This window comes from Corvus cornix, chromosome 2 (assembly GCF_000738735.6).
Source record: "Corvus cornix cornix isolate S_Up_H32 chromosome 2, ASM73873v5, whole genome shotgun sequence".
Lineage (NCBI taxonomy): Eukaryota > Metazoa > Chordata > Aves > Passeriformes > Corvidae > Corvus > Corvus cornix.
In genome coordinates, this window is record NC_046333.1 from 16,633,334 (window position 1) to 16,659,892 (window position 26,559).

Sequence of the window (26,559 nt, forward strand, 5' to 3'; positions counted from 1 at the left end):
TGATTTTGTATTAACTCAAACCGAGCTGTTAACAATATTGTCCGAAGTAATTTTAACTACAGATTATTAAACATTAAAAAAATGGAAATTCTTTAGGTATACTACAGTACCATTAGCTTAGGATGTAATACTATAAAAAAGATCCAGAAGATAAAAATCTAGCAAGCCTTTTTAAGTGTCCAGAGTATTAAAGAAGAAAGGAAGACCTAGTTTGCAGAAGATCACAAAGCAGAAAAGTAATCACTATTGCTTTGCCAAGGGAGTACTTGCAAGTAGCAGAGAGCTATAAGGAAAGAGACTGGCACAGCAGTGCCACACAGTTACACACATGGGCTTCCCTTAAAGGCCATGAGGGCACAGATTCACCACATAAGAAAGGCCTCTATACATAATGAGCTCTTTGAAAATTACAGGCCAACTTAATGAAAGAGGAAGAAGAGTAGAAGAACTGCAACATGTATGCCCAGCTTAAGAAGCAAAAAACCTCTGTGTTTTAAAAATTGCTCAGGGAGGAGTTTTCATTGAGTCTTGACTGCTATGGTTAAGATTGCTATGGTTAAGAGTTTCTAGTACAAATTCCTTTTTTTATACACCTGTGTCTCACCATTTTGGCTGAAATTCTTGAAGTTTTCATGATGTCTGCTGACTTTTTCAATAGCCAGATATTTCGAAGAATTTTAGATTGCTCTTGAGTCATGTTTCACTGATGATATATGGACAATTTGAAAATACTTGCTCAAGTAAATATTTTTCATACTACATTTATTTTTTAAATGCACTAGGTTGGTACAGCTTTTCCCTGTGGGATATGGCTGTAGGGTACCAACAACGTGTATTGAGCAGCCACTGAACAAGTTGCCTAGATGTAAAATCAGTTTTTGAAGTCCTAGTACAGCAAACCACCCCAGTCCCTGAACTAAGCACACTCTGAAATGTAAGCATACACACAGTGGACTGACTCTCGCATAAACTGATGATAAATGAAATGCATATTCATCACTTAGATGAGCTACAGGGGATTTGTGCCTGTGTTTTAAGTGTTCTGCTGTCCTAGACTGGGTTCCTTGCAGCTAGCCTAACCAAGATGACGCCATAAAGTAGGCTTCCTCTGTGTTCTGGGGGAAACAGGCATCTCCAAGCAAGGATTCATCCAGTGTAAAGGGTGCTGGTTTGGAGTGGGTGCTGAATGACCTCAGGAGAAGAAGTTTCTACCCCTTCTCTCTGAACAAAGTCCTGTGATAGCTGCTGTGAGAAAGGGAAGGGTACAGCATCTGTAGCCACCAGCACTCCGGACACTGCAGATGTTTAACACCCTGACACTGTCCAGCCTATTAAAGCCACTGGTCACTGGTATGTTCATCTCAGAGTGGGAGTTTGCTCTGTTGTTTTTCTAGCTGGGAGTCACAAGGTGCTAGGAAGTACTTAGACTCTGAACATCACAGCTCAGCCATCACACTGACATTTTTCATGGCATGTTATTTACTTCCCAAAACTGAATTTTTGACCACACGCACTTCCATGAGTTTCATCAGCTTCACTAAATTCGGTGGACTTTTCCCCAGCACAAACGCACTGTAGATGAATGCTTCGATCATGACCAATCCACAAACCTCTAAACATGGAAGATACAAAAGTCTGTTCCCAGCCCTGTGGGCGTCCCTGAGCCCTATGGGGCAGCAGTGCAACTTCGTGAGAGTGGGGAGAAAAAGAGGCCATGAAATGGCTATTGGCAGGAGGAGGTTTATAAAAAATTCTCAAGTTTAGAAAGTATCTTGGAACTTCGCAAAAATTCAAAACAGAGCAAAAATATTGCCAGCATGACAGTTCACTGATATGCTATATGATGATAGAATTGAATTCATGTACTTTAAAAAATGTAACCTGTTTTTTGTTAATGTATTACACAAACTGATGTACACGTACTGGGCAGTGTAAATATATAAATACAGGTAGAGATTTAGGAATGAAGAGTCACAGATATATTTCACTGGGGTTTGAGTCAATGACATTACATTACAGTAGTTTTGCTCCCTACTCCACACTAGTTAAAAAAGATTTATTATTGCAATTTGTTTTTCTACTAGAAAACAGAACTATTCAAAGTGCCTTAAAGAGAAAAGACAGATTTAAATGATCTACTGTGAGGAAGAAAATTAAGCCCATGTGCTTAAAGGCATCTACTGGAATATGGCCAAGCTCAGCTGCCTTGCTAAGAAGTCTCATGGCACTGCTAAAAGAGCACTGGGGAAAAAAAATCAATGTAGTGCTGATAGCTCAGTTGCCTGAAGGCTTTTTACAGGCTGAAGGGAATTCAGTGTTCAGGAACCAAAACTGGTTTAGGGATAAACTGGGAAGAAATACAGAAGTCTGTGCACAGAAGGGCAAATGCAATTACAATTTCTAAACAAACTCTGAATATGAAATGGCTCGATCTGTGTATACAGTCACAGATATATGACTGCTGTTATGTTTTCATGTTTCAGGGCAACACCACAGGAATTAATCCAAGTGCTCGAGAGGCTCTGAAAGACCCAGGGTGAAAGCAAAATAGAAAAAAATACAGTTGTAGGAGCAAAGAAAACTTTCACAATGATAAATATTAAACTTTGGTTTAATATTCCCGTGATGGTGCTGAAAATTTGGTTGCCTGTGTAATATAATGGTAAACACAGAAAACTATAAAGGTCAAACAGATGAAAAGGTTTGCAGAAATAAACCTGATCAGACAGAACTATTTACAGATGATTTAACTGGGCTAACAAGGAAGGACATTAAATGTGACCTCTTTGCAAATACCAGGGCTACAGACTTTTCAGCCACACCAAGAAGGCAGCTTGAACACCATCTTTCACAGCACAGCTGTTTAAGAGTTATGTGGATCTGAAGTCTTATGCTGGGAGAACCAGGGAACAAAGGGAGGACAGGCACAGACTGCCTGATGCCAGTCCTGAAGGAAAAGCCAGACTTGAAGACGCTGGAAGGTCTGGAGTTTCACCACTGTCCTGGGCTTGCCAGAGAGAGGAGGATGCATAGGTGGGAATGGGCTGTCACTTCAGCTGCCTGGCTTCCTCCCTCCCTCTCTTCATGCACTGCAAAGGGTGCATGGAAGACTGCAAACACACCCCCAGTAGAGAGGAACCTGATTTCCCTATGGAAAGAAATGTGGTAAAACTTAGCGGTGAAGGAGAAGTTACGGATATTAGTGACTAAGAGCATATTAATGGCCAGAAAAAAAGACCAACCTGGTGATTCTGAGCCAGGGGAATTTTCCCTTTATCTGTAATTTCAAATGCTGTTAGGTATAGGTTTGTTCCCCAGATAGCCATTTTTACATGGTTAGCTTTGTAAGGTAGAGACAGCGTAAATGTACTACAAGTGCAATAATGAATAGGCCCTCTGAAAAATGGAAGAATTAGAATAATTAAAAATGTTATGATCTGAAAAGCACGGCATTGTTATCTAAAGTGCTTCAATATACAGATGCTTCTATTTTTATAGCTTGCCTAATTACTTGCTCATCATCTGGCATGGTTGAAGCTGTCAGGAAAAACCATCCTAATGCCATGAGCCCCATAGGGCATGGCTGTTTTTTCAGATTGCTGTTTCTGCTAGCTTACATAAATCCAGAGTGACACGAGCTTTGTGGAGGTGGCTTATCAGTAACCAGTTCCCAAATGCTGAGCAAGCTAAGCTGTCCTGCAGTTGAGTTGAACCTCCCCCGAGGTCTGTCACTGGCAGCCTGGTGCCCAACAGATCTGGACCCCCAGCCTCACCCCATCATCTATTCACCAGCAAAGAAGGTGAACACACTTTCCTCTTCACCTCTCCTGGGCTTTAAGCATTGTGGAATCCCTGGATGTGTAGGTTGGGCTACTTCTCTCTTAATAATCTAAAAATGTGTGGCTGGTCCAGGCTTGCTGTTTGGGCTCCCTCAAAAGCGGGGAAGAAAAGGTACCTCCAGAAGGCACTACATCTCTAAGGCTTTGGCACCTGTTCTAAACTTAAGATGAATTGTCTTCTGCCGATCTTCCTCTATTTATTGGCTGTAAAAAGTGTATAGACTCAGATTAAATGTTTACACTTAAGGTGATTAACGTTAAGCAACATGAATTCTATCTTTATCATCTAATTTCAAGCTACAGCTTCTCCTTCAATTACCTACAAGAAGAGCATAGTGTGTCCTATCCAAATTTTAAATTCACTGTAATGAGAGCTATATTTGCTGTGGTTTCATTTACCTACTACTATTCAGTTTTTAGAATTATTTGTTTGTAGCAGGAGAGAAATGAGGATATTAATGTTTCTGAACATACTAGTATATACAACTTTGGCATTTTTGAAACACACAACTTCATGCTGTTTTTCTAATCGGCAAGACTCATTCGTTTTGTTTTGCAGTGTTTTATGTGGTAAGAAATGTTGCACTGAGTTCAGGAGGATACTGTGGCAGTGTAAAAGCAACAAGATATTGACCAGATGAAGGGTTAGACCCAAATGATGCACTTCTCCTTAAAGACAGACTGCCCTAGAGCACTACTTTCTGGAAAATGGTTTTACTTTGATTTGAATGGTGCTACTTGACTTAAGTTGTTCCCCAAATAAGACCAAATTTTCACTGTTTCTCCCTGGCTTCAAATACAAAAAAAAAAAATTTCTAGTTATTATGCAATAAGTAATGCAAAGAAAAAAAAAAGTGAATCCATCAGTTTCATTTTAAGTTTCCTTAGTTGGAAACAAATCTAATTCCTACTTACTCTGTATGCCCAGAGTGTAACTTACAGCTTTGTAATCTATGCTACCAAATAGAAAACAGGACTTCCAGGCTCCTCAAATCTTTCTCTGGAAGCAGCACCACACACAACACCCATTGGACTGCTTCTTGCAGGGGGCAGTTCTGCAAAGTGTCTCTTAAATTGCAGGGACAGAGGGCAACACTATGTATCATGGAAATGGTAGACTTGGTTCTACACAGAAACCAATCCAAAACCTTCCATAGCCTGTGTGAAATGGCCTAGCAAGCTACAGACATGGAACTCACTTTTAAATTTCCTTCTGCATCAACACTAAGAAGCTTCATGGTAGGTTTCTGAAACTGTTCAGATAAAAACTTCGCAAAGCCACTCTTCTCCCACAGATACTGGAATAGTTTGACACATCCCCTGCAACTAATGGGACTTATCCACACGGGGAAAGCAGCATGCAAGAAGCTGAAGAGGTGATTTATTGCTAACTGCCTCCTCTGATCTAGCTTCTGTGTGGATGCTGAGAGCACTATTACTGGGAGGGTGCTTCCCTACCTCCCCAGACATCCCCTGTGCTCACCCAGAGGATGAGGTCCCTCCAAGTGTGTGTGTTCAGCTGTCTACAAAGCTGATACCTGGAGAGCAGGTACCAGCTGGTACATGCCAGAGCCGCACTCCTAGTGAAGTCTCCAGCAGCAGCTACTTCAACACAAGAGCAGTGCAGATGGGGGGATGACAAGGGCAAGGAGAGCCTCTTCTATGTCCTCTGTGGTTTCTAACTGGGTGAAGAGGTCCCTTATTGTCCGATTGGACTCAATCACCTGCCAGTTCTTACTCTGCATTTCCTTTTCCAAATCTATGATAAGGAATAGTGTTGCTACTCCCTTGCTGAGCACCTGACAAAATGTTCCTTCCTAGGGGGCTTCTAGATGAGTGGGAAAGTAAGAAAGCTGTTGTGGACTACGTGAGAACAGTCTTGCTGGGTTGGAGAACAGAAAAGATGAAAACATTTCTAGATCTTTCCAATTTTAATTCTTTTTTCATTCTCTGAACTGTGGATTGAGCCCACACAGTCCCTAATTAATCATCAAGTCCACAGAAATTCTGCAAGTCTCTTTAAGCTATTTTCCTACTATCACTTAAAAGGCCAAAAAGCTGTTTTGTAACTTGAACCCTCTCTACAGCTAAACTTCTCCTCTGCACACTTTTTCTCCTCAGGGCAGCATGACTCTGCCCTTTTGCCTGCTAGGTGTAATCCCTGCTCCATATTATTCCCAGCTGCTACTGGATACTCTTTAAGACAGTGCTGGTTGGGCAGGTCAAAATCACAACAGGGAATGGGTTAAAATTTAACAGGTCTTGCCTCATAGATAAATGGAACAACTAAAATATTCTGAGAAGGCAGCTATCCCTTTCAGCAGCTTTATCCATGCTGAAAAAGGGATGGACTCCTCTGAACAATTACAGCAGCCTAAAGCTGATATACTGGAACACAGGAGGAGGCCTTCACTTCAGATTTTTCATTGTGTTTGAAATGATAGACTGAAATAGGTTTTTACAACTGACATCCATCACTATTTCCCCTCTGAATCAAGGTCTCTTGCATCATCTTGCATCATGTGCAGTCCAGAACAGCTGCCATGAAGGACATCACTGCTCCTGCACCAGTGCAAATGAAAGAAGACTGATGATATCCTGATGAACACAGAGGACTGGATTAAATCCTGAGTCCGAGTGCATCTCAGTGAAATTAAACCTGTGGAAGACCGACCCAAGTAGTTGCAGGGTACTTCACCATCACTGGTGAAACAGAATCAAACAGAAGCAGAGTGTGCTAAGCTGTGGCTTGGAGAAGATTTGCTGGCTGGGAACATGCACAGTTGGAACAGTCATATAACCCATTTTAGGCACCAAACGTAGGTTGCATATGTAAGGAGGCTCTTTATGGTCAGTGCACAGAAGTAGGTGAATCCCTCCCAAAGGTGATTAAGAACATTTAAATTAAGGAATATTTAGGTTCCTAATTTGGATGCTCTGAGTTTCTCTCCAGAGGTGCTTCTCTTCACTGGTTGTGCAGAGAGCGAGGATCCTAATTTTGAAACATGATGCATTTCTAAATTAGGGAGTTAATTACTTAAAAGCTGTGAATTACTCCTCCCTTTCCTTCTCCCCCACTGGCAGCTGAACCTATCATGGCATCAGACTGAGTCCAGATTCTGACTACAGCAATAGTGGTGGCAACTGTGACACAACTTCATTCATTTATAGAGAAGGAAGCTCTAGACTGGTAGTAATGAAAATAGTCTCATCTGGGATGCTGAAATTCTTGGCTGAGAATTGCTGATATTGAAATCTCTGCATCTGACTGAAAATTTCAAAATCAAAATCTCCGAGTTTCTAAATATATACAGTTACTTTAAACTTTGTTTACTATCACACCATGTGTGCAGAACATGGGGAAATGATACTATGGATCTGCTGCTCCAGCTGGACCCCTACAAATTTATGGGGCCTGATCCCTACAAATCTATTGGGCCTGAATTCTTAAAGAGCTGGCTGAAGTCATCATGAAGCCTCTCTCACTGATTTTTGAGTGGTCTTGGGAATCCAGAGAGGTTGCAGCTGACTGGAAGCTGAGGAATGTCATCCCAATTTCCAAGAAGGAGGACTGTGGAAACTACAGGTCTATTAGTTTCACTTCAGTACCTAGTAAATTCACAGAAAAGATTATTTTGGGAAGTACTGAAACACAACACCTGGAGGACAAGGCAGTAATTGGTCACAGCCAGCATGGCTTCATGAGGAGAAAAGCCCTGCTTGTCAAACCTGATTTCCTTCTACAGGGTAGAAGGGTAACCCACCGAGCTGATCTAGGAAAGCCTAGGATGTAACCTTTTTGGACTTCAGCAAAGTTTTTGATACCGTGTCTCACAGTGTCCTTCTGGACAAAGCATCCGGCTCACAGCTGGATAACCCTGTTACATGATGGGTGAGCAACTGATCAGGGGTCAGGCACTAAGAGTTACACTGAATGGGGTGACAGGGCTCCATCCTCTGCCCTGCACTCTTCAACAACTTCATTAATGACTTGGACCCAGGACTGGAAGGGATACTAGGTAAGTTTGCTGATGACACTAAACTGGGGAGTGCTATTGACTCCCTCAAGGGCAGAGAGGTCCTGCAGAGAGACCACAACCATTCAGAGAGCTGGGAAATCACCAACCATATAAAGATTGACAGGGACAAGCTCAGTATTCTGCACCTGGGATGGGGCAACCCTGGTTATGTGCATAGACTGGGGACTGTAGGGAAGTGCCATGGAAAGGGACCTGGGGGTCCTGGTTGATGGCAGGTTGAACATGGGCCAGCAGTGCCCTGGCAGCCAGGAGGGCCAAGTGTGTCCTGGGGGGCATCAGGCACAGCATCACCAGCCGGGCAAGGGAGGGGATTGTCCCACTCTGCTCTGGGATGCCCTCTCCTTGGATTTTATGTGCAGTTCTGGGTGCCAAAATACAAAAAAGACATTGAGCTGTTAGAGAGTGTCCAAAGAAGGCCCCCAAGGATGGTGAACGGTCTGGAGGGGAAGCCGTGTGAGGAGTGGCCGAGGCCTCTTGGTTTGTCCAGCCTGGAGAAGAGGAGACTGAGGCGAGACCTCACTGTAACCTTCAACAACCTCATAAGGGGAGGCAGAGGGGCAGGTACCAAACTCTTCACTCTTGTGATCAGTGACAGGACATGAGGGAGAGCACGAAGCTGAGTGAAGGGAGGCTTAAGTTGGATATCTGGAAAAGGTTCTTCACCCAGAAAGTGGCTGAGCACTGGAACAGCTCTCCAGGAAAATGGTCACAGCACCAAGCCTGACAGAGTTCAAGAAACTTTTGGACAATGCTCTCAGGCACATGGTGTGATTCTTGGGGTGTCCTGCCCAGGGTCAGGAGCTGGACTTGATGATCCTGATGGGTCCCTTCCAACTCAGAGTGTTCTATGATTCTAAGATTCTACTGTCTGCTTGTTCCATGGCCACTATCTTACAAGAGTATCCAATTGTGCAGAGAGAAACCTCAGTCAGGCCGAGGAGTCTAAAAGTAGGTACATCATCAGCATGATGTGATAATGAAACAAATGACATTTGCATATCTTAAGTGTCTGTTCAGGTCCTGCATGACACTTCCTATCTTAAAAAGGATTGTACTTCTAAGCCTCCGTAATTACTGTAACAGCTTCTGCTGTTTTGAGGGTTAAACCATGATCCCATATCTTTTGGGTAACTAAGGGTTAAAGGGTCCTGTCTTCACACACAGTGTGGTTTCTTAACTTCTCTACAAGATGGGAACATACTTTATAAAAAGCTTGATTGAGGAAGGAACAAAACTACAATTTCAAGATGCTTTTAAAAGGTAATGGATTTCAGATGCTGTCCTATGAATTCTCTAGTATATTTGATTTTTGAATGTTTAATTTGCTAAGGGAACTTCTTCTTCCCTGGCATGAAAACACAATTATTAAAGCTCATTTCATTATTTCAAGACTGATAGCACAATTTGGGTCATTGTTTAACACTCCATCACTATGAAAACAATGAAATTCTCTAATGATTAATAGGATTTGTTACTTTAAATAATCATGCTGAAACTTATTTGCCCGACTTAGGCTTGCCACTTCCATATGAATAATGTATCCCTAGCTGTGCATCCAGCTTTGGAAAGTTGCTACTCATCCATAGACTGTCCTCTTTAACTGCTATGGGGACAAATATTCTGCAATGTGGAGCCCACAGCTGTGTATCGCATCTCATCCCTTCCTGCTCCTATGAAAAGCATCCTCAGAGAGATTTCCTCCTGCACGTTTCTGATGAATTTTTAGGGTATTTTGTTCTTCATACTTGTATAGAATGGAAACACATTCTATGGTAAGTCTAAAAAGGCACCAGGAGGACATGGTTACCTAACGTGGACAGTATCCTGCTGAGCTTCGGCCACGAATGAGTCCTTTCTGGCTGAGCCCACACAGCTGGAGAGAAATCTAGAAGTGGACAATGAAGCCTGAAAACAGCTCACAGCCCCTTCTGGGGATAACCCTTCCTCTTTCCTTTCCTCCTGCACCCACATTCTCCACTTCAAGCTACAAGGAGTTTTAAATGGTCATAAAGCCAAAAACAACCCCTGCAGTAGAGACTTCTGTATGGTACAAAGAGCAAAGAACTCTCTCATGAGGACTACTCCTGTTTCTCTTGCGCCCACGTCCCCTCGCCTCTGGTACTGCCAGGTCCTGGCGGTGTCTGTGATGAACCCCCATGTGCTGAAGCTTTTGCTAACAGGCAGAAACTCACAGTGAAGCCCAGTTGCCCAACAAATATTGCAGCTGCTCTGCTGCACACACACACAGCACTGCCATACCACTGTCTTCATGTATGTTATCACCTTCTCATTAAATAACAGCAGGATTGGTTTCAGATGGAAAGATTTTGACTCAAAAGGATTTTCTGCTGCCCCAGAGTGACCCAAACAGATGACATTCCTCACAGAAAGTGCTGAAGCCCAATGATGAGCTGTCCTCGTTTGATGTGGTTCTTACCACTCACATCTACACTTATATGGACACAAGTGAGAGCAAAGAAATGGCAGTGGTTTGTAGAGACTGCTCCCCCTGGATTTCAGCCACAGAGAAGTGCAGAGGTCATCCATCTATATGTCAAAAAGCCAGACTCTTCCCATGCTTTTATTCCCAGTGAAGGAATAACAGAAATGAAGACAGTTGACAAACTGCTGTTCAGCTATTTTCTTCATCATAAATTCATACAAGCAGATGTAACAGATAGGAAAAAACAGAAAAACATACGTGTTCTGATGTGAAGGCAACCAGTCTGGGAATAGCTGCCATTCCTTTTTCTTTAACTTCTGGGAACATCTTGAAACGTGCAATCAACATAGCATACATGTTAGATATGGCACCACCTGGAGTCCACAGTAATATACTGTTACTTTTTCTATTCATTGTAATATCATTTCAGAACAAACAAGTCTTGCTATAGTTCTTCTAACTGTAATGCAAACGTCTCTGCCTCGTGGCAGAAACACAGATTCTTCTTCCTGATGCTCCTCACAGCTGGGCTGTGCAATAACAGGATCTACCACACACAAATAGCAACTTACGCAAAAAGTACCACTGCAGAAAATGACTGGGGCTTCCTTTCACCCTCACTCTACCTACCATCCTTCCTTCAGCCCCCAGTCTTAGCTTTCCATATACCATCAACACATAATCCCCACTCTATTCCACCTCCTAAGCAGATGTCCCCACAAGGCAACTTCCTAAGGGATTTTCAAGTGCCACCTAATTTGTGCTCTCCTCTCCTAAATCAGGGTGGTGTTTCATTCCCCAGCTTTGAGCAAACCCACCCACTGAGACCCAACAGCCACTATCTTCTGGATAACTGGAGTGGGAGGAGGAAAGAGAAAGGGAAAAGGGTCATTCTAGTAAATACTTTTCATTTTAATTGTCCTCTGATGGGAACAAGGGGAAAAGGTTAAATGTCCCTAACACTAACCTTAAATCCACTGGCATACCTTGACTTAAAATAGCCATTTCAAGATGGATATTTTACCCAATTCAAGATGGGTATCAGATCGACAGCTCTGCAGTGGTCTGTTTTTCCTTTCTGAGATTTTTACAAACAGTCTCTGTGTCTACAGTGGAACAATGTTTGGCTTTATATTACTGCTGCATGAGCACTTCGGGAATATAATGCAGTACCTGAGGCAGAGGCTGAGAACTTCTACGTTTTTATGCACAAAAACACGTACACGGACAGACGTATACATGAAATCCATCAGGTTTATCCTGTGTGTATATATATATACACACAGAGAGATTGATTACATATTAATGTTTATGCACACATATTTATATAAAGCAAAGGTTTTAAATGAACAGGTCAAAATGCTGCTTGCCACTAAGGTAGAGTTCAACTATTGCAACATTCATCCATCTAAAAATGGAGTGAAGAGCACAAGATGTGCACCTCCAGAGGATAGTTCAGCTCATCCTATGGCAGCTGTTTGTGGTAGGTGGGACTTGCCCTGCAGATGCAGCTGCCCCTCTCCCTCAAATATATGGGAGCTGGTGTAACTAGCCCAGGATAGACACCCAATGCTTGGACAGCCAAAGTGAGATAAGATAAAATCTACCTTTTGAGAAGATGAAGGAAGCACTCTTGGGTATCTGTGCTGGCAAATTTAACACTGTTTTGACGTTTTAAAGATTTGGTTTAATCTCACTGGAGATAAATATACTGTTCCACAGCCCACACAGGCTGTGCCCTTCATTTCTAATCAGTATCCTAGCTCTGCTCTTGCAGTGAGGTTGCCCTGCTCTGGGCTTTCCCTGACCTCACTGGCCCTCCTGTGAATCCAAAGGAAAATGCCACAGAAGAATGGCATTGCTGGCATACGGGTCAGTACAGATTGGGCTTTTTCTTCCCCTTTCAACTGTCTTGAGAGATATGAATGTATTTCTACACCTCTATTCAGAAATGACAAAACAAGAAATGGAGAGATTAAGTGGAAATGCTCAGGTACCTGTCCCTAAAAAGTGCATGCAACATTGCAAAAATGCATGAAATCATGCAACTGCTGCTATTGATGATTTAGGTGACTGAACCAAGTTGAAGTAATTTGGCCTATTTTGTCCAAAGTCATTGGCTCAGCGTCAAAAGAATCAAGACTGAAATGTTAAGTTTCAATACCAGGCTTTCCTATTAGTATTTATTGCTCAGTAATTTAACCTCAAGTTTATTCATAAGCCTGCATTCTGGTTTTAATTTTGTAGTTGTGTTCACATCTGCAGTTAATTGCAGGTAACAAAACACACCTACAGAATTTGGAGAAAATAATCAGGCTTTTACGCTTTACATGTATTGATACTGTATATTTCATTCCAGAGAATGCAGAAAGAAAGAACCTTTCCTTTGCAATAGTAAGGTCTTGGCTAAAGCCATGACAGATCGGATTGAGAAGACACCACAGAAATTCTTTTGATTATTTCCTAAAAAAGCAGAACCTGCATACTGAGTATTGCTGCCTTGAGAGAGTAAATTAGAAAGATGCACTTTGCGCAAACCAGAAATTGCAGAGAAAGAAAGAATCAGAGGGGGCGGCCCTGCAAATGCCAGCGCAGGTACATGCCTGCCAGAGAGCCTGTCCCCACGCAGGTTTCAGCTTGATGAAGTGAGCCCTGACACACCAGCAACACCCTGGCCCAGTGCCAGGCAGCGCCTTTTGCAGCCCCAGCAGAGCAAGCAGTTCCTCCTGAGGCATATACCTTTCCTGACTCACACTATCTCTACCTGAGTTTGCCAGACTCCGGCAGATCTGGTGTACACACTGAGCCTTTCACCCAGCCTGCTGCTGTGCCCAGCTCTGCCCTCCAGGGCTGGCTGGGCAGCATTACTATTGCTCTTCTCTCACCCTGCAGGCCCCTGACCAGCCCAGTGGGAAGGTGAGGAACCAAGACCAGCTGTACTGAGTCAGGTCAGGGTTAGTAACCAACCACTGTTCAGTTTCCAGAAGCTTTCACTTTGGTCCTGAGCTCGTGATACACATTTAGACACCTGGTGTGATGGAGGCCAAGGTTTTCAGGGGGATGTCTAAGCACCACAGCAAAAGCTGTCAGAGCTTTTGCTCTCAGTACTTTTTAAGTAAGAACTCATCAAAAAGCAGTGTCAGTTCTTCTCATCTATTTCATCTGTGGAAAGGGCCAGAATAAAACTCCCCCACCACTTCCCACATGTGCATTCAGATGTGAGAAGCTGAAGATGATCCTTGCCTGACCTTCATGGCTTCAAAGAGCTGAATGTCCTGGGCTGCTATCAGTGAAGCCTTTCCTCTACTCAACAGTGCACTCTTTCTCTCTCCATTAGGTCAACTAACTTCTCTTCCAGAAAGGCTCCTTCTGCAACAGTTAACAGTCTGTTCTCTTTTGACAAGCCATGATATTATACCCAATGTAAATTCTTTCAGTATTTTGCAATTTAGTGAGATAGGCCAAAATTTTTGGGCAATGAAATAACAGAGTCAGAGAAGAAGTGACAAAGAGTATAAACCAAAAGACTAAGTGGAATGATTAAAAAAATAAAAAAGTCTTAAGAATGTGTGTCAGTGATTTCTCTACACTAACTTTTTTGCCTTATTGACTTGCCCTGAAGGAAACAAGTTTCTAAGCCTTTAAGCACTCAGATTAACTAGCCACCCAAGTACCCCACTGAGCTAAACAGGTCAGCTTCACATGGAAAGCTAACAGCATGCTCTAATGCTGGCAGGGTCTTACTGACTCCACTACAACTGCTGGAAGGGATGGTACGTCTTTCCCTGTGTGCTCCAGTTTCCCCTGCGGTGATGGAGAGCTTTGTTGTGCTTCTTCCCTCCATTATTAATACAATAGTCTTTCTATTTCATGTAATCCATAAAAAGTGGGGGCAAAGCAAAACTGCAAGGCAAATGTCTCCTCTCATTATGTTTCCTATGTGCCAATACAGCTGCTCATCATGCAGTGCAATTTGCTCAAACAGACCCTCATAATCACATCCCTGAAATTCATAAACATGCAATACTTTATCTCAAAGAGGCCACTGGTGTTTACTAGCAAGCGTCCTCTCAAACATGCATATTTAATTATATTTACTCTTTAGCTACAGGGGATGTCATATACCACAATCTGAAAAATAGAGAAAGCTTGAAATGTCATGTACCAGGTGAAAATATCCCATCGCCACAGCCCCCTGGCCAGCCAACCATCTCTCTCATTTTCCTTAGTGTGACATATTCCAAAAGTACAAACACTGGAGCAATTTCATAGGTGAACCTGAAATGTAGTAATGTCCATATTTAATACTTTCGTCTAGAACACCAACACATCTTTTTCCAATATTACATTACATTATAGCCACAATATTCTTTATCTTATACTGGGTAGATTTCTGTTTCACAATACTTTCCACAGTCTTCCTTCTGATTTGACATCAAATGTCTAGAAGGAGAAATACAGAGAGCGCTTGAGAATATATTTCCACCCACTCCAGTGAAAAAAATCTTGCCCACCTCTCCCAGGTTCAAGGCTTTGCCCTTTATCCAAGAGACCTGGGTAGAGGCAGCCCTTTGCCTAGCACAAACCCATCTGCATGTCCAGAGGCACATGTCAGCAGTCCTACTCATAAAAACCAGACAGTGTGTGAAGCAAAGCAAGTACACAAAAATGCTTCCTAATCCCAAAGTGAAAAAACCCCACACTTTAAGTTCTGCGTCTCTTTCTTAGAGAGAGCAATGGCTTTGCCTGCTCTGGTACGGATTGTACATAAGCCCTCTACATGAATGCAACTGTTCACTTAGCACGCCTTTCATTTTACATATTTATGCATGCAAAATGCTAAACTGTATATATTTTTTGTGTGCTTTTGGGAGGTAGCAAAATCAATATCTTATCAGTATGATGAAATTTTATAAAAGACAGCCTACAGGACAATGTTGAAAGTCTTCCTGTAAAAAACTGTTGTAATAATTTAAAAAGCAGATAATTTTTTCCCCAGCAATTTTAACATACAATTATTCTTTCACTCAGATACAGCAACTAGTATTTTAGAGTATAACAGTGAAACTATATTAAATATCTATAGATTAAATTAAAAAATCTTCTACTTACATATTAGTATTTGCTGCTGATGTCAGCCAGTCTGCCGCCAATCCAACCATGTCCAATCCAGTTGAAAGTTGATTAAAATATCTAGGGTGCCCTGCATAAGATGGAAAATGTTATCAAAAGGCTGATGATTCTGAATGAAACTATTCAGTGCTGAACAGTATATTTACCTCCATATTTCTATGGAGAAGGAAGCGCTTTCAAGGTATGAAACAAAGCAAACAGCAGTAAATATATTTCTTGAAAAAGGCAAGATAATTTCTCTTCTTTCTCATTCCAAACTCAGTAAAATCAGAGTAATTACATTCAATGCGGAATAATGAATTCCAACACTCCCTATTATCCTTTCAATATGCCTTGAAAATTAGCACATTGCTGCCTCACAAAAATAGCTGTTTGCTCCCGTTAGTGTGTCACATGTTGTCACGGGCTATGGTTTTGCCTGACTAGGTTTGAAAGGCATGCATGAGACGCCATCTGAAGAGCTTGCCAGGACATATAACATCAGTGATGAATGGCCAATGATTGTAACAGACGGGGCGAAATGAGAAAATGGAGTATTTTGGTGACTGCTTTGCACACGACTCAATGGCTGATGATTGTACAAAGATGGCAGGGAAGGTGGTGGTCCTTGTCATTTCTTCACCGTCAGAGTGCAATTACAAATATCCTGGCTACTTGCAATTGTGATTTTAATCAAATGCCATGAAAACCAGCACTGCTGCCCCAGCAGAATGATGCACAGGACTATATTCAGTGAGCTGATAGTCGATTCACTTGGTTAATCTAATTGGCCCCCATTTTTTTTTCTAAAATCCTCCTAGAGATTTTCCTTAAAAATGTGCCTAGAGCCATTAAGCACAGGAAGAATTAAAATTCCATTTTTACTAGTTGCTTCCCACAAGTAAGTGGCATAATTACTGGTACAAATTATGGATGGTCCACAATTACTTAAATGCCGTCCAACTCGAAGGCAGCCTCTGCTTGGAAAACACCTGTCCTGACCCTTAGACAATGTTCTGTTATTGCCATCAGAGAAAACAAAAGATAGAGCAAGATGATTGAGGAAATGCAGACCCAGCACTGAGAGAAAACTTATCTTTGGTCTCCTGTGGCCTCTTATCAGGCATAGACACATGGCTGGCAGAGCAGCATGGGGAATTGCTCCCCAGCTCCCATCCTGCAGCACACAAAGGCAGAGTAATCAGGCTGAGCAGACAGACCAGAGCTGAGGATATGAGGCAGGGGACACACGTGCAAATTCCACCTCCCTCTGCCCTTAGCCTAAGACCAGCCCCATGCTATTGCTATCCAGCCTGATAGCATTTTGCACTGAGCTCCCCCCTCTCAGTGACAGAAACTCCCACCTTGCCCTTGTCTGTGCTGCCAAACACAGGCAGCCAAAGCCCCTGAGCACCGACGAATGATGCTGAGATCCAGCAGAACAAAATGGATCTTGCTCCCTGCTCTTCACACTCTTGAGTGGGGTTGGTGGACCTGAGACACATGTGCACCCCGTCACCACCACAACAGCCTCAGCGATCCTGTTCCAGAGGCTCTGCCTGCAGAGAACTGCACCTCCCCTGACAGAGGGATTTTGAAAGAGATTTCCACATTTATACCTTAGGTTCCATATCACAGCTGGATCCCAAATTTCACCTGAAAGTAACAGAAAATTAGGAGCTAAAAGCCTTTAGTGGATCTGGGCTACAGGAAAGCTCAAAGAAGTTACAAAAACTCCTGTTTTGGAAATAAATCCACACTGAAAAGCTGGGGAATAGCAGAATTTGTATCTGCAGCTGCAGTGTCTCAGCGGTTCTCTGTCAGCCACATACCCAGCCCTAGGCGACAGCCCTGTTGTCACTGCTTGCTGTTTTAAGCAAACCTCCCAGCACACCACCTACTTTGGGAGCCGCCGTAGGAACAGGGCCGGGCGCACGCGGGGGTCGGGCAGCCGTACCCTGGAGCGAGTGAGGTGGAGGGAGCAGTGCTGCATCGAGAGATGTCAGGCCAGAGGGAGCAGGAGCTGCTACTGCTGGGAGAGCCCCGAGCACCCACACCTGTGACACAGCCCTTCCACGTCGTGCCCTTCCCTTCCCTTCCGCAGCACGGCTGTAACGCAGAAAGGCAGGGAACGTACTGCCCCAACCTGACCCCTGCCTCAGCTGCAGGGGTTTGTCTGTCCATGTGACACTTCAATACGTGAGCGAGCTCTCTTCCGTTGGCTAGATGGCCATAGAAAACTGAGCCTTTGCTTAAAATACAGGCTCCACTGGCCAGGTAAGAAGAGCCTGTGAGAGGTGCTAAAAAATCACTACCCGGGTGCCTCTGCCTGAAATACACATCCTTTGTTGAGGTCGTTCCTGAACAAAGAGGTACTGGAAAAGAGACTGTGACAGGGTGAAGAATGCGGGGAGAGGTGAAAATAGATTATTACTTAATGGTTTGTTTAGTAATACACGGTGTATTCACAGACATCCCAGAGCAAATCAGGAAATGATGGCCAAGAACCAGGGCCAAGGCACAGGGGCGCCCGGGGCTTGGCTTTCCCTACTGAGGGCGTGCCTTTGCCCCACACACCCTCTCAAACACACTCCCACCTGCACCGGTTTGAGGCACGGGCGTGCCCAGCACGAACACACGGCCTCCGCAGCTGCCACAGGGAAGCGACGAGAAGGGCTGGGCACGGCCAGACACACGGATAAAGGCACGGCTGGCAGCACTGAGCCTGCAGCCTCGCTGCCTGCGTGGCCGGCATCAGGGCCTGCCAGGGTACACGGCTGGGCCAGAACCGGCTCTTCGGGCCCTTCCTGGAGTTTTCAAGCCATTTTTTAAACGTTCCTATTTCAATTCCCCTGTTTCAGTTGTACAGTGCACAGTAACTGAATTTCACACCCATCTTTTCCTGCATTCGCAGTCACTGCCTTTTACGTTCTCTCAGCAGGAATTCCATCTCTGCCGGTAAGGGAGCAGAATGTGTGGCTTCCCCGGGCACCCCAGCGAACCGTGGCATGCAGGCAACACCTGGGAGCAACCCACACCTGCCCCTCGGCCGAAAAATCAGCCATCTGCCTCGTCGAATCCCTGGACCTGGGGATCCAGCTGTGAGACTAATCTATGCAACACAATTTATTTTTCAATCATCCTCCCGGACCCCTGCAGCCAAACGCCGCCCAGGAGGCGCCATGTCCGACGGGCTCCTGCGGCAAGAGTGGAAGCAGACTCTGCCGCCAGAAACCTCACCATATTGTCCTTCCTCTGAGGGTCCTTCCAGTGTTTTACTCTGAAGCACATGCAGAAGGGCTCCAGGTGTAAACCGCATGTATTTCGTAAACCCCCTCCCAGGCTGGGGCTGTCACCCCGGGGTGCTGAGGAGCAGCAGCAGCCAAGCGAGGCGGCTCTGCACCCTCTGGGCTGAACCCCGCCACGCCACCACATTTCACAAAAGCCCCCAGCACCCGTTTTCAGACTTCATAAACATTATTTTCATTAAAACAAATTTTAAAATGCCAAGATGGGAAAGCCGCCGATATTTAGAGAGAGGAAGAGAAATGGTAATGTTGTTCTAAAGGGTCTTTTCTGGATGCACAAAATTAAATAGGTCTATTATGCGAAAACAGGTTATATCAAAAAACTATTAATGAAAATCACCTAAGAAACCCTATTTTTTTATTTCCCACATTCTACATCATTCTGTGCAAACATGTTTCCTATGCTCTACCCAGACATATCACATAGATCACTGGACTGATCGACTTTGCTCCTGTGGATATCATTTATCTAACTATTTATTCCAATATTTTGCAGACGTTTTGACAGCACCCGACCCATGCATCAAAACATGCGGATGGTCATTTCCACCTCTAAACGAGGAGGATTACACAGATCCCTCACAATCTTTACCGGGACCGGTCTGTTCTGTTCTCTTCTCAAAACCTGGGATTTTTTTGTTTTCCACTCAACCTCTAGTCACAAATCAGCCTTTTGTCTCTTTCAGTAATTGCTACACATTTATTTTTAAGCAATTTCTCAGTAATTCGAATTCCCTCCCACTAAGAGCTCTCCGGACTCCCTATTATTTCCCAATGACAGCGGTAATTGCGGCTCCGCTTTCTGCCTGCTCCGCCGCAGATTATTTTAAGGCGGCCCCGGTGCGGAGTCGGGCGCTGCCCCACGCCTGGGCGAGCCCCATGCTGCCTCCCCCCACGAAGCCCGCAGCGGGGCACGACTAACGGGGAATCCCAGGCAGGCAGGAGTCAACCCACCCCTGCTTCCCCCAGTGAAAAACAACAAATGGCTGTTAAAACAAATCGGACTTCAGTTTTATTGCTTGAGTCTAAACTTGAAACAAAATCCTCAATATTCCTATGTACGGCTCTGCTAAATTCTCCAATTTTTATTTTATGTCCTGCAAGCGAAGTGAGAGACACTGCATATGGCCGCTCAGAGCTCGCATTTACAGGCCGTTTACTGCGATTTTGGCTCTTAAATGAGCTGGTCCCTGCTGTCCCCCGTGCAGCGACTCCCGGCTACCCCGAGCTCCGCGCCCGCCGCACCCCCGCTCTGCAGGGAGCAAGAGGCCATGGCCAGGGCATCACACGTGAAATGCATGAAAAGGAACCGCAGAAAGTGGTGAAGGTGGTGCAAAGTCTGCTCAGTGGCACACCCGGCAACTCCGACGCACAGAAGCATTAATTTTAAATCGGAAAGAGTGCGCGAGGCTGCACTGACAGCTACAGATATGGAGCTGCTGGAGTGGTTTATCATTTTGGAAAACGATTTCTGTCTCTGCTAGAAATTGCTTGGAGCTGACAAAATACAGTTGCTGCTTCAATCTTTAACGTTTCAAGCTAAATTGAAATGACACCTTTAATCAATGGATGAGACCATACAGGGTAGAAAATGAGCATCGCTATTACCTGTTTTAATTGCATACTTCAGAGTTGTTCTGCAGTTCAATAAAATTTCTTCCAAGGTCTGTGGCTGGTCTGCCAGTTCCCAGTTATATTCCTGGAGCAGCTCATTTGGATAATGGAAATCAATAACTTTGGTTGATCTATCAAAACTTTTCACCACATACTGAAGTAAAATGTCCACAACATCTTGTAGGAAAGACATAGTAGTTATTTCTCCATTGCATGTCGGCAGAAGATCTGGGAATGGAGAAATTTAAAAGTCAACTTCTTTTTATGACCACATGCACAGATTTAAAACAAAGGCTTCTCCCATTTATGTTTAGGAAATCTTTATACAGTGTTCAATAAAAAGAGGTTTTGTTTTCATTTAATAAGCAAATTGGCAAGGTTGTATTTCAAGGAATGTCCTGAGAGATAACACGATTTTATATCCTATCTAAATTGGACAATTCTGTCCACAGTGTATTTCAGACCAATTTTTAAGACAATGAGAGCAGGGAAACAAGAAAAAAAGGGAAAACGAATCTTAGGAGAAATAAACACTGAGCAACAAATGCTACAAGCAGCACCCTAAAAACTGTCATTTGCCTTGCAATGAAATACCTTCGTGGTGACTCTCCTATGCAAGTGACTTGTTGATAATTTAATGTCCTTTTTTGAGGCAATGCTGCAGGAGCTCTCGGTGTGCACAAAGCTTTTGTTTAAGCGCGATGGCTCAGTCAAAGCCAGACTGTAGTGGAAGACCCTAATTTGGGGTCCCGGGATGCCGAGCAAACGGGAGAGTTCCTGGCCAGCGCATGTCGGCAGGGAGCTGGGATTTACTCACTAGTGGAGACGCTACCTCCAAGGTCAGAAAAGTACAAAAATATCTCGAATTAAAGCAAATGAGTAAGAGAGCGCTCGATCTCCCTCCTCCCCTCCAACCTGAATTACATCGCAGGGTCTTCAAAGAGAAGGTCGCTGCTGTCAGTGCTCCTTAGAAAGAGAAAGATGCAGGCTCCAGCACGTGGGATTTTACCGCTTTCGGTTTTTCTTTTCGGGAATTTTAGTTGTTTGAGTGATTTTTCGCGGGTTTGAGCAATGCCCGGAGGGGGCCGGGGCTGAGGGCGTAGAGCTCCGCCGCGCACCGCTGGGTCCCCACGCCTCCGCGCAACGCGGGCAGAGGCGATTTCCCCACCGAACCGCTGGTGTTTTTTTTCTTGTTAGTTTTAGAGAAGCAGCGTGCCCCGGGAGCGCCGTTACCTGTTGAGTGCAGAAAGGCGTAATTCACGTCCGCTTTTTGACAACTGCAGGGTTTTTTGTCGCAGGTACAGGTCGGCTTCGGCTCCGCTACCCCCGGGGCTGCTGCCCTGGCACCAGTTTCCACGGGCTTCTCGGCATCTCCGTAGAGCAGGGCTTGACAGCGACACGGACACACGGCCTCATTACCGGGCCATCGACCCTCGTCCCCCGCACCCCGCCCCCCCGGCCCGAGTCAGGTCCCGGGGCGCTCCGCGGGCGCGCAGCCGCGCCACCGCCGCGGGCTACCGGGGCTTCCCTGCCCTTACCGCAGAGTTTGTTTCCGATCCCTCCCGTGAACTTCTGGGCAACCTGACACCAAGCTCTGGCTGTAAGAGAAAATCGAGCGGAGGGTCCGTGGGGACGGGCGTGGGCTGGGGGCGTCTGGTCCGACCCCCGGCGCCGCTCCCCAGGAACCCCCCGCCCCGCAGAGCCCCGCCGCGCTGGCCCGGGCTCGAGCCGCCGTCGATCCCCGCCGCCCGCACCGCTTCGTCCCGCCGGTCGAGCAGCCACAAAGGGGGCTCCGGCGACCGGGCAGCGCTGTCACGGCGGCTCCGTCGGGCCGGTCCCGCCCGGCCGCTCGGCGTCCCCCTACCTGTGCCGGGGGTCTCGGCGGCCGCGGAGCCCTCCTCGGCTCCGAAGGGCCAGAAGCCGGAGCCGGGGCTTGCCATGGCGAAGGCGAACCGGCGGGGCGTGCGAGGAGCGGCGAGCTGCAGCCCAGGCGGCCTGAGCGAGTGTGCGTGAGTGTGAGTGTGCGGGTGTGTAAGTGCGCGCGGCTGCGCCAGGCGGCGGCAGGCGAAGGGGCGGGAGCGCCCCGGGCACGCGTGGGTGGGAGCGTCTCCTGTGGGTGCCCCTGGGGCGCGCTCCGCCGAGATGCCGCGGCCGCGCCCCGCAGGCGCTGCTGCCCGGGACGACCACGGGAAGAGGTGCCCGCTGAGGCGGCCAGCAGCGACGGCGTCGGCTGTTCTAAAAGGTGTCCGCACCCTGCATCGGAGGATCGAGGGGCGGCGGTGGGAGGGCGATAGCACTCGCGGCAGACCCGAGCTATAGGGGCTGCTTGCGCTGGGGCTGCAGCTGCCTTGGGGGGCGAAGGCGAGCGAGGTGGCCTGTGCCGTCTTCACCCCACCGACGGTCCGTGCGGCCGCAGCCCCGCGGGGCGGGAGGAGAGGGCCGAGCCTCCCGGTGCTGCCGAGCGCTGAGCGGAGTGGAATGGTAGTTTTCCAGGTCTTGGCGTGGGCGGCCGCGGTGGTCTAGCCTGGTACCCTGACGAGAAGGTTGGGACTACGGGGAAGTGTCCTCAGTCCTTTAAGATGCAAAGCGAGGGAAAATCCCCCCACCCCACCTCCCACTTTTGCACCGGGGCACCTCCGCACGTACGAGCAGGGCACTCCTGGGCGGCGGTGCCGACGCCGGGACAGCCCGTGGTGCCGGCGGCGAGCAGCGAGGCAGTCCCGAGGTGAGGAAGAGACAGCACTCCCGAGCCTCCGCCGTCTCATCGGCCCGGCCCGGCCCAGCCCACAATCACGGGCGGGCGCCCCGTCGGGCCGGGCCGTCGCGCAGAAGGCGCTGGTGGAAGGGCCCGCCGGGAGCTGGGCTCCCGCTGTCCCTCCTGCTCCCGTGCCGGCAGAGGGATCCTGGCTCCCACGGACGTGCGGGAGGAGCCTTGCGCGACGCCGCGGCTGCCCCCGCGTGTCCTCGGAGCTCCGGGGCACTCCCGGGGGCTTCCCGCGACATTCCGAATTGGGGACCATGGTGGAGCTGCCATCCTCGCTCCAGCCCTGAAGAGGCAGAGGGCCCGGAGGCCAGACGGGAAGAGCACGAAAACAACTGTTCCCATTCCCTTCACGACGTCGTTTCTGAAGGCAACCAAACCTCCGTTTTCCACCCAGCCGGGTGTCCGCGGGAGCACGGAGCCTTTCCCTGTTGCGGCTGCCTCTCCTCTGGCACCGGAGAGATTTCCAGCCCTGGCCTTGGAGGGAGGCAGGCGGGACCATACCAGGCCAGGATGTGGCTCTGCCGAGAGCGCTGGTCACGCAGGGCCCCCAGACTCCTCGCAGCCAGGCCCTGCGGCTCCCGCGCTGTGTTCAGCCGGGGGCATCTCTGCTTTCTGCGGGCATCTGCGTGGTTACCAGGAGTGTCCCGCCATGAGACATCACAGAAATGTCTCAATGCTTTAAAACACTGCCGTGGTGGGAAAGAAAAAGCAAACCAGTCTAGGCATCTCTTCTCGTGAAATTAGTCTGTTCTAGTTGCCGCATCACATTGGTTTGCACGTAGACAATAACTCCAGCTTTCCACGGCCAGAGGCTGCTGTGAGCCCTTCCCTGCCTTGCTCACTCATGCCCCAGCCCATGTCAGCTCTGGGTGTAATTCAGACACAACCAACTGTATCACTGCTTTGTGCATTTTTATTTACTTTACCGTTTTAATAATACATGACGAAGCGACTTTAAAACGGATTTCAAATTTTTAACAATTTATAGCAAATTTTACATTGTAGCACATTTTAATCTGGTGCACAGCTTTGTAACTAGTTACAGATCAGGAAGCAATGGTTATCTGTCTCTGGGGAAAAGGCCAAATGTGCGTGGGGAACAGACAAAACCCAGCCCCTGTAGCTGACTGCTGCCGCCAATTGTCACATTTAGGAGAGCTGAGGAATGGAGTAGGATCAGGCCTTTATGCTGGCATCGTGAAATTTGCCTTCTCTTGCTTTGCAGCTGGGAACATGCAATTATGAATCCTGAAAAGAAGCGCTGCAATTATCTGTGTGGTTTCTCTGAAATAAGGTCTTTTGAAAAAGGAATCAGGGGGATATTTGAACACCGTGGCTATTGCTTTTATTTTCATTTAATTTCTAGTGGAACTGATTAAGAATGATCATTACATTTCGGCAGCTATCAACCAGAGAGTGTATTTCTATTCCTTTCTTGGTACCCCAGAGATTAAGATTCCTAAAAGTCTAATGCAAATGAGAACAAAGCAAACATGATTTAAAAGTTCATCACTTAGTCACAAAGCTCAGAGACAGAGGAGAGGGCTGGATGTACTTCCCATAAATGGACATCTCCAACATAAAGATTATACACACAATATTGACCTTTAAAACTGGCTACTAGGTTTAAAGTAAAGTCAATAATGAAATAAACTGCCATAGTATGCTATCCAATTAATTGTATATGTTCATTTTAATTAGAGGGACACTTGCCACAAACAGGTTATCCCAAAATTTAGTCAGTGTAAACTAAAAGCAGAAATTCCCCCATGATGCTCCTGTAATTTTTTTTCCCTGTAAAACAATTTATTAGAAACAATAACTAAGGTTTTCTGAAGGTGCATATGGGTATTTGAAAGCTTAACTAGGGAACTATAAAGTAAATTATTATTTTGATTGGATGAGACTGATCAAATGAAAAAAAAGAAATATGCACTGAGGAAAGGAAACTAGATTTAAGCTGTTTAATGTCTAATAATTTTAGGATGTAGCAGTGGTACACAAAACAAAGCTGATTTTTGTATTAGGGAAGGATATGATATGTGACTGACAGTGTCCCTTTGCAATGGTGTTGGGCTGTAAACCACAGTAATTCGTATTCACATGAACACACACGTAAACTTGAAACATTGAAGATTAAAAAAAAAAAAAGGAAACACATGGTATAAAATGATTTAAAAAAATTATGCTAATAAAAGCCAAATGGCAGCAGGAACAGCAGCAGCAGCTAGAATGGCTAGATAAGGCGCCGGCGCTGTGAGGTCTTCCGCAGCAGTCGTCTGTAGTCATAGGGATTATCTTCGGCTTTACTCTCTTCCAGGGGTCTTTCTGCAACCCTCGACCTAGGGATTAAGCACAGAAGTGTTTTAGAAATTAAAGTCAAAACATTTACCTTGGCAAACATTCCTAATCGACTGCTTAACCTCCACCCTTGTGGGGGGAAAATAAAAGGAGAAAGAAAAAAAATCAGCTAACTTTGCTAGGCCTCTTCCTGTGCTGCACAAAACAGGCACCTCGGAACAAACACATTATGTGCTAGAAGCAGATGAACACAGAAGAACAACATGTTCTTCTATGAAGGAGACATAATAAAAGGACATAAAAACATTGAGAGGATGGGGATGCTTTGCAGTAGCATTTGCCTGATGGTTACTGCACCAGATTTTTAGTTGGCATAAATTAGTTTGCTCTGTATTTAACCTGCCTGTGGAGCTCCCTGTAAGTGTCCATCTCATTTTATTTTATTTTCAGATGGCAAGATGCATTTTGGATGTCACCTCTGACAGGCTGGAATGGTGGTGATGTGGCATCAGCTGTTACCATGAAGCAAGATTAAAAATAAAAGACAGTTATTTAAAAAGTAAATTACTCTGAAATAATTACAAAAATCTGTAGTGTTCTACACTAAAGGTGCTCCCACCACTGGTCCTACACCAATGTTGAAGGTAAACTGCCAAATAAAAAATACTCAGTGCTTCACTTCTGTAATTGAAATGGCTGTATAGTCTTTATATCCTTGTGACCCTATTCAAGAGATACTGAAGTGCAGAAATGTTTACTAATTGCATCCATCTGCCCTCTGAGGTAACTGTTAATTTAAAAGTTACACATATTTTGCTTCACTATGGCTACTTAGGCTGCAATCAGAGCAGCATATAGTAAAGGGTGAGAAATTCCTTTTAGTAAACTCAGTAGCAAGGCTTTCATTCACCTACACCAGATTCAGGGTGACAGATTTGGTGTAACTAAACACCTTAGAAATGCAACATTTTCTAATGGTTGTAAACTGTATGGTAATTCCCTGATATTATTACTTTTAATTACACATCTTCACAACGCTTTCCTGAAACTAATTTAGATCCTATGTGAAAAAAAGCCAGAAATGAAATACTTAACGGGCACAAAACATTCTACATTCTAAATGTTCTACAAACATTTT

At 45.6% G+C, this 26,559-nt stretch overlaps 2 protein-coding genes across 7 annotated transcripts in view; both read right to left on the reverse strand.

Moving 5' to 3' along the window:
• Positions 1-22,402, reverse strand: part of GAD2 (glutamate decarboxylase 2) — a 41,516-nt gene extending 19,114 nt beyond the window's left edge. The window contains exons 1-7 of the mRNA XM_039548715.1: positions 22,221-22,402; positions 21,895-21,954; positions 21,590-21,742; positions 20,351-20,584; positions 15,435-15,525; positions 14,488-14,600; positions 10,581-10,696 (exon numbers count right to left, since the gene is read on the reverse strand). Coding sequence (XP_039404649.1) covers positions 10,581-10,696; positions 14,488-14,600; positions 15,435-15,525; positions 20,351-20,584; positions 21,590-21,742; positions 21,895-21,954; positions 22,221-22,296 — 843 coding nt within the window. The 5' untranslated portion in view covers positions 22,297-22,402. The remainder of the gene's footprint in view (positions 1-10,580; positions 10,697-14,487; positions 14,601-15,434; positions 15,526-20,350; positions 20,585-21,589; positions 21,743-21,894; positions 21,955-22,220) is intronic.
• A 1,613-nt stretch (positions 22,403-24,015) lies between these two features.
• Positions 24,016-26,559, reverse strand: part of MYO3A (myosin IIIA) — a 120,562-nt gene continuing 118,018 nt past the window's right edge. For all 6 annotated transcript variants that reach the window (XM_019285868.3, XM_019285865.3, XM_039548711.1 and 3 more), the window contains one exon: positions 24,016-25,462. In XM_019285868.3, coding sequence (XP_019141413.2) covers positions 25,357-25,462 — 106 coding nt within the window. In that variant the 3' untranslated portion in view covers positions 24,016-25,356. The remainder of the gene's footprint in view (positions 25,463-26,559) is intronic.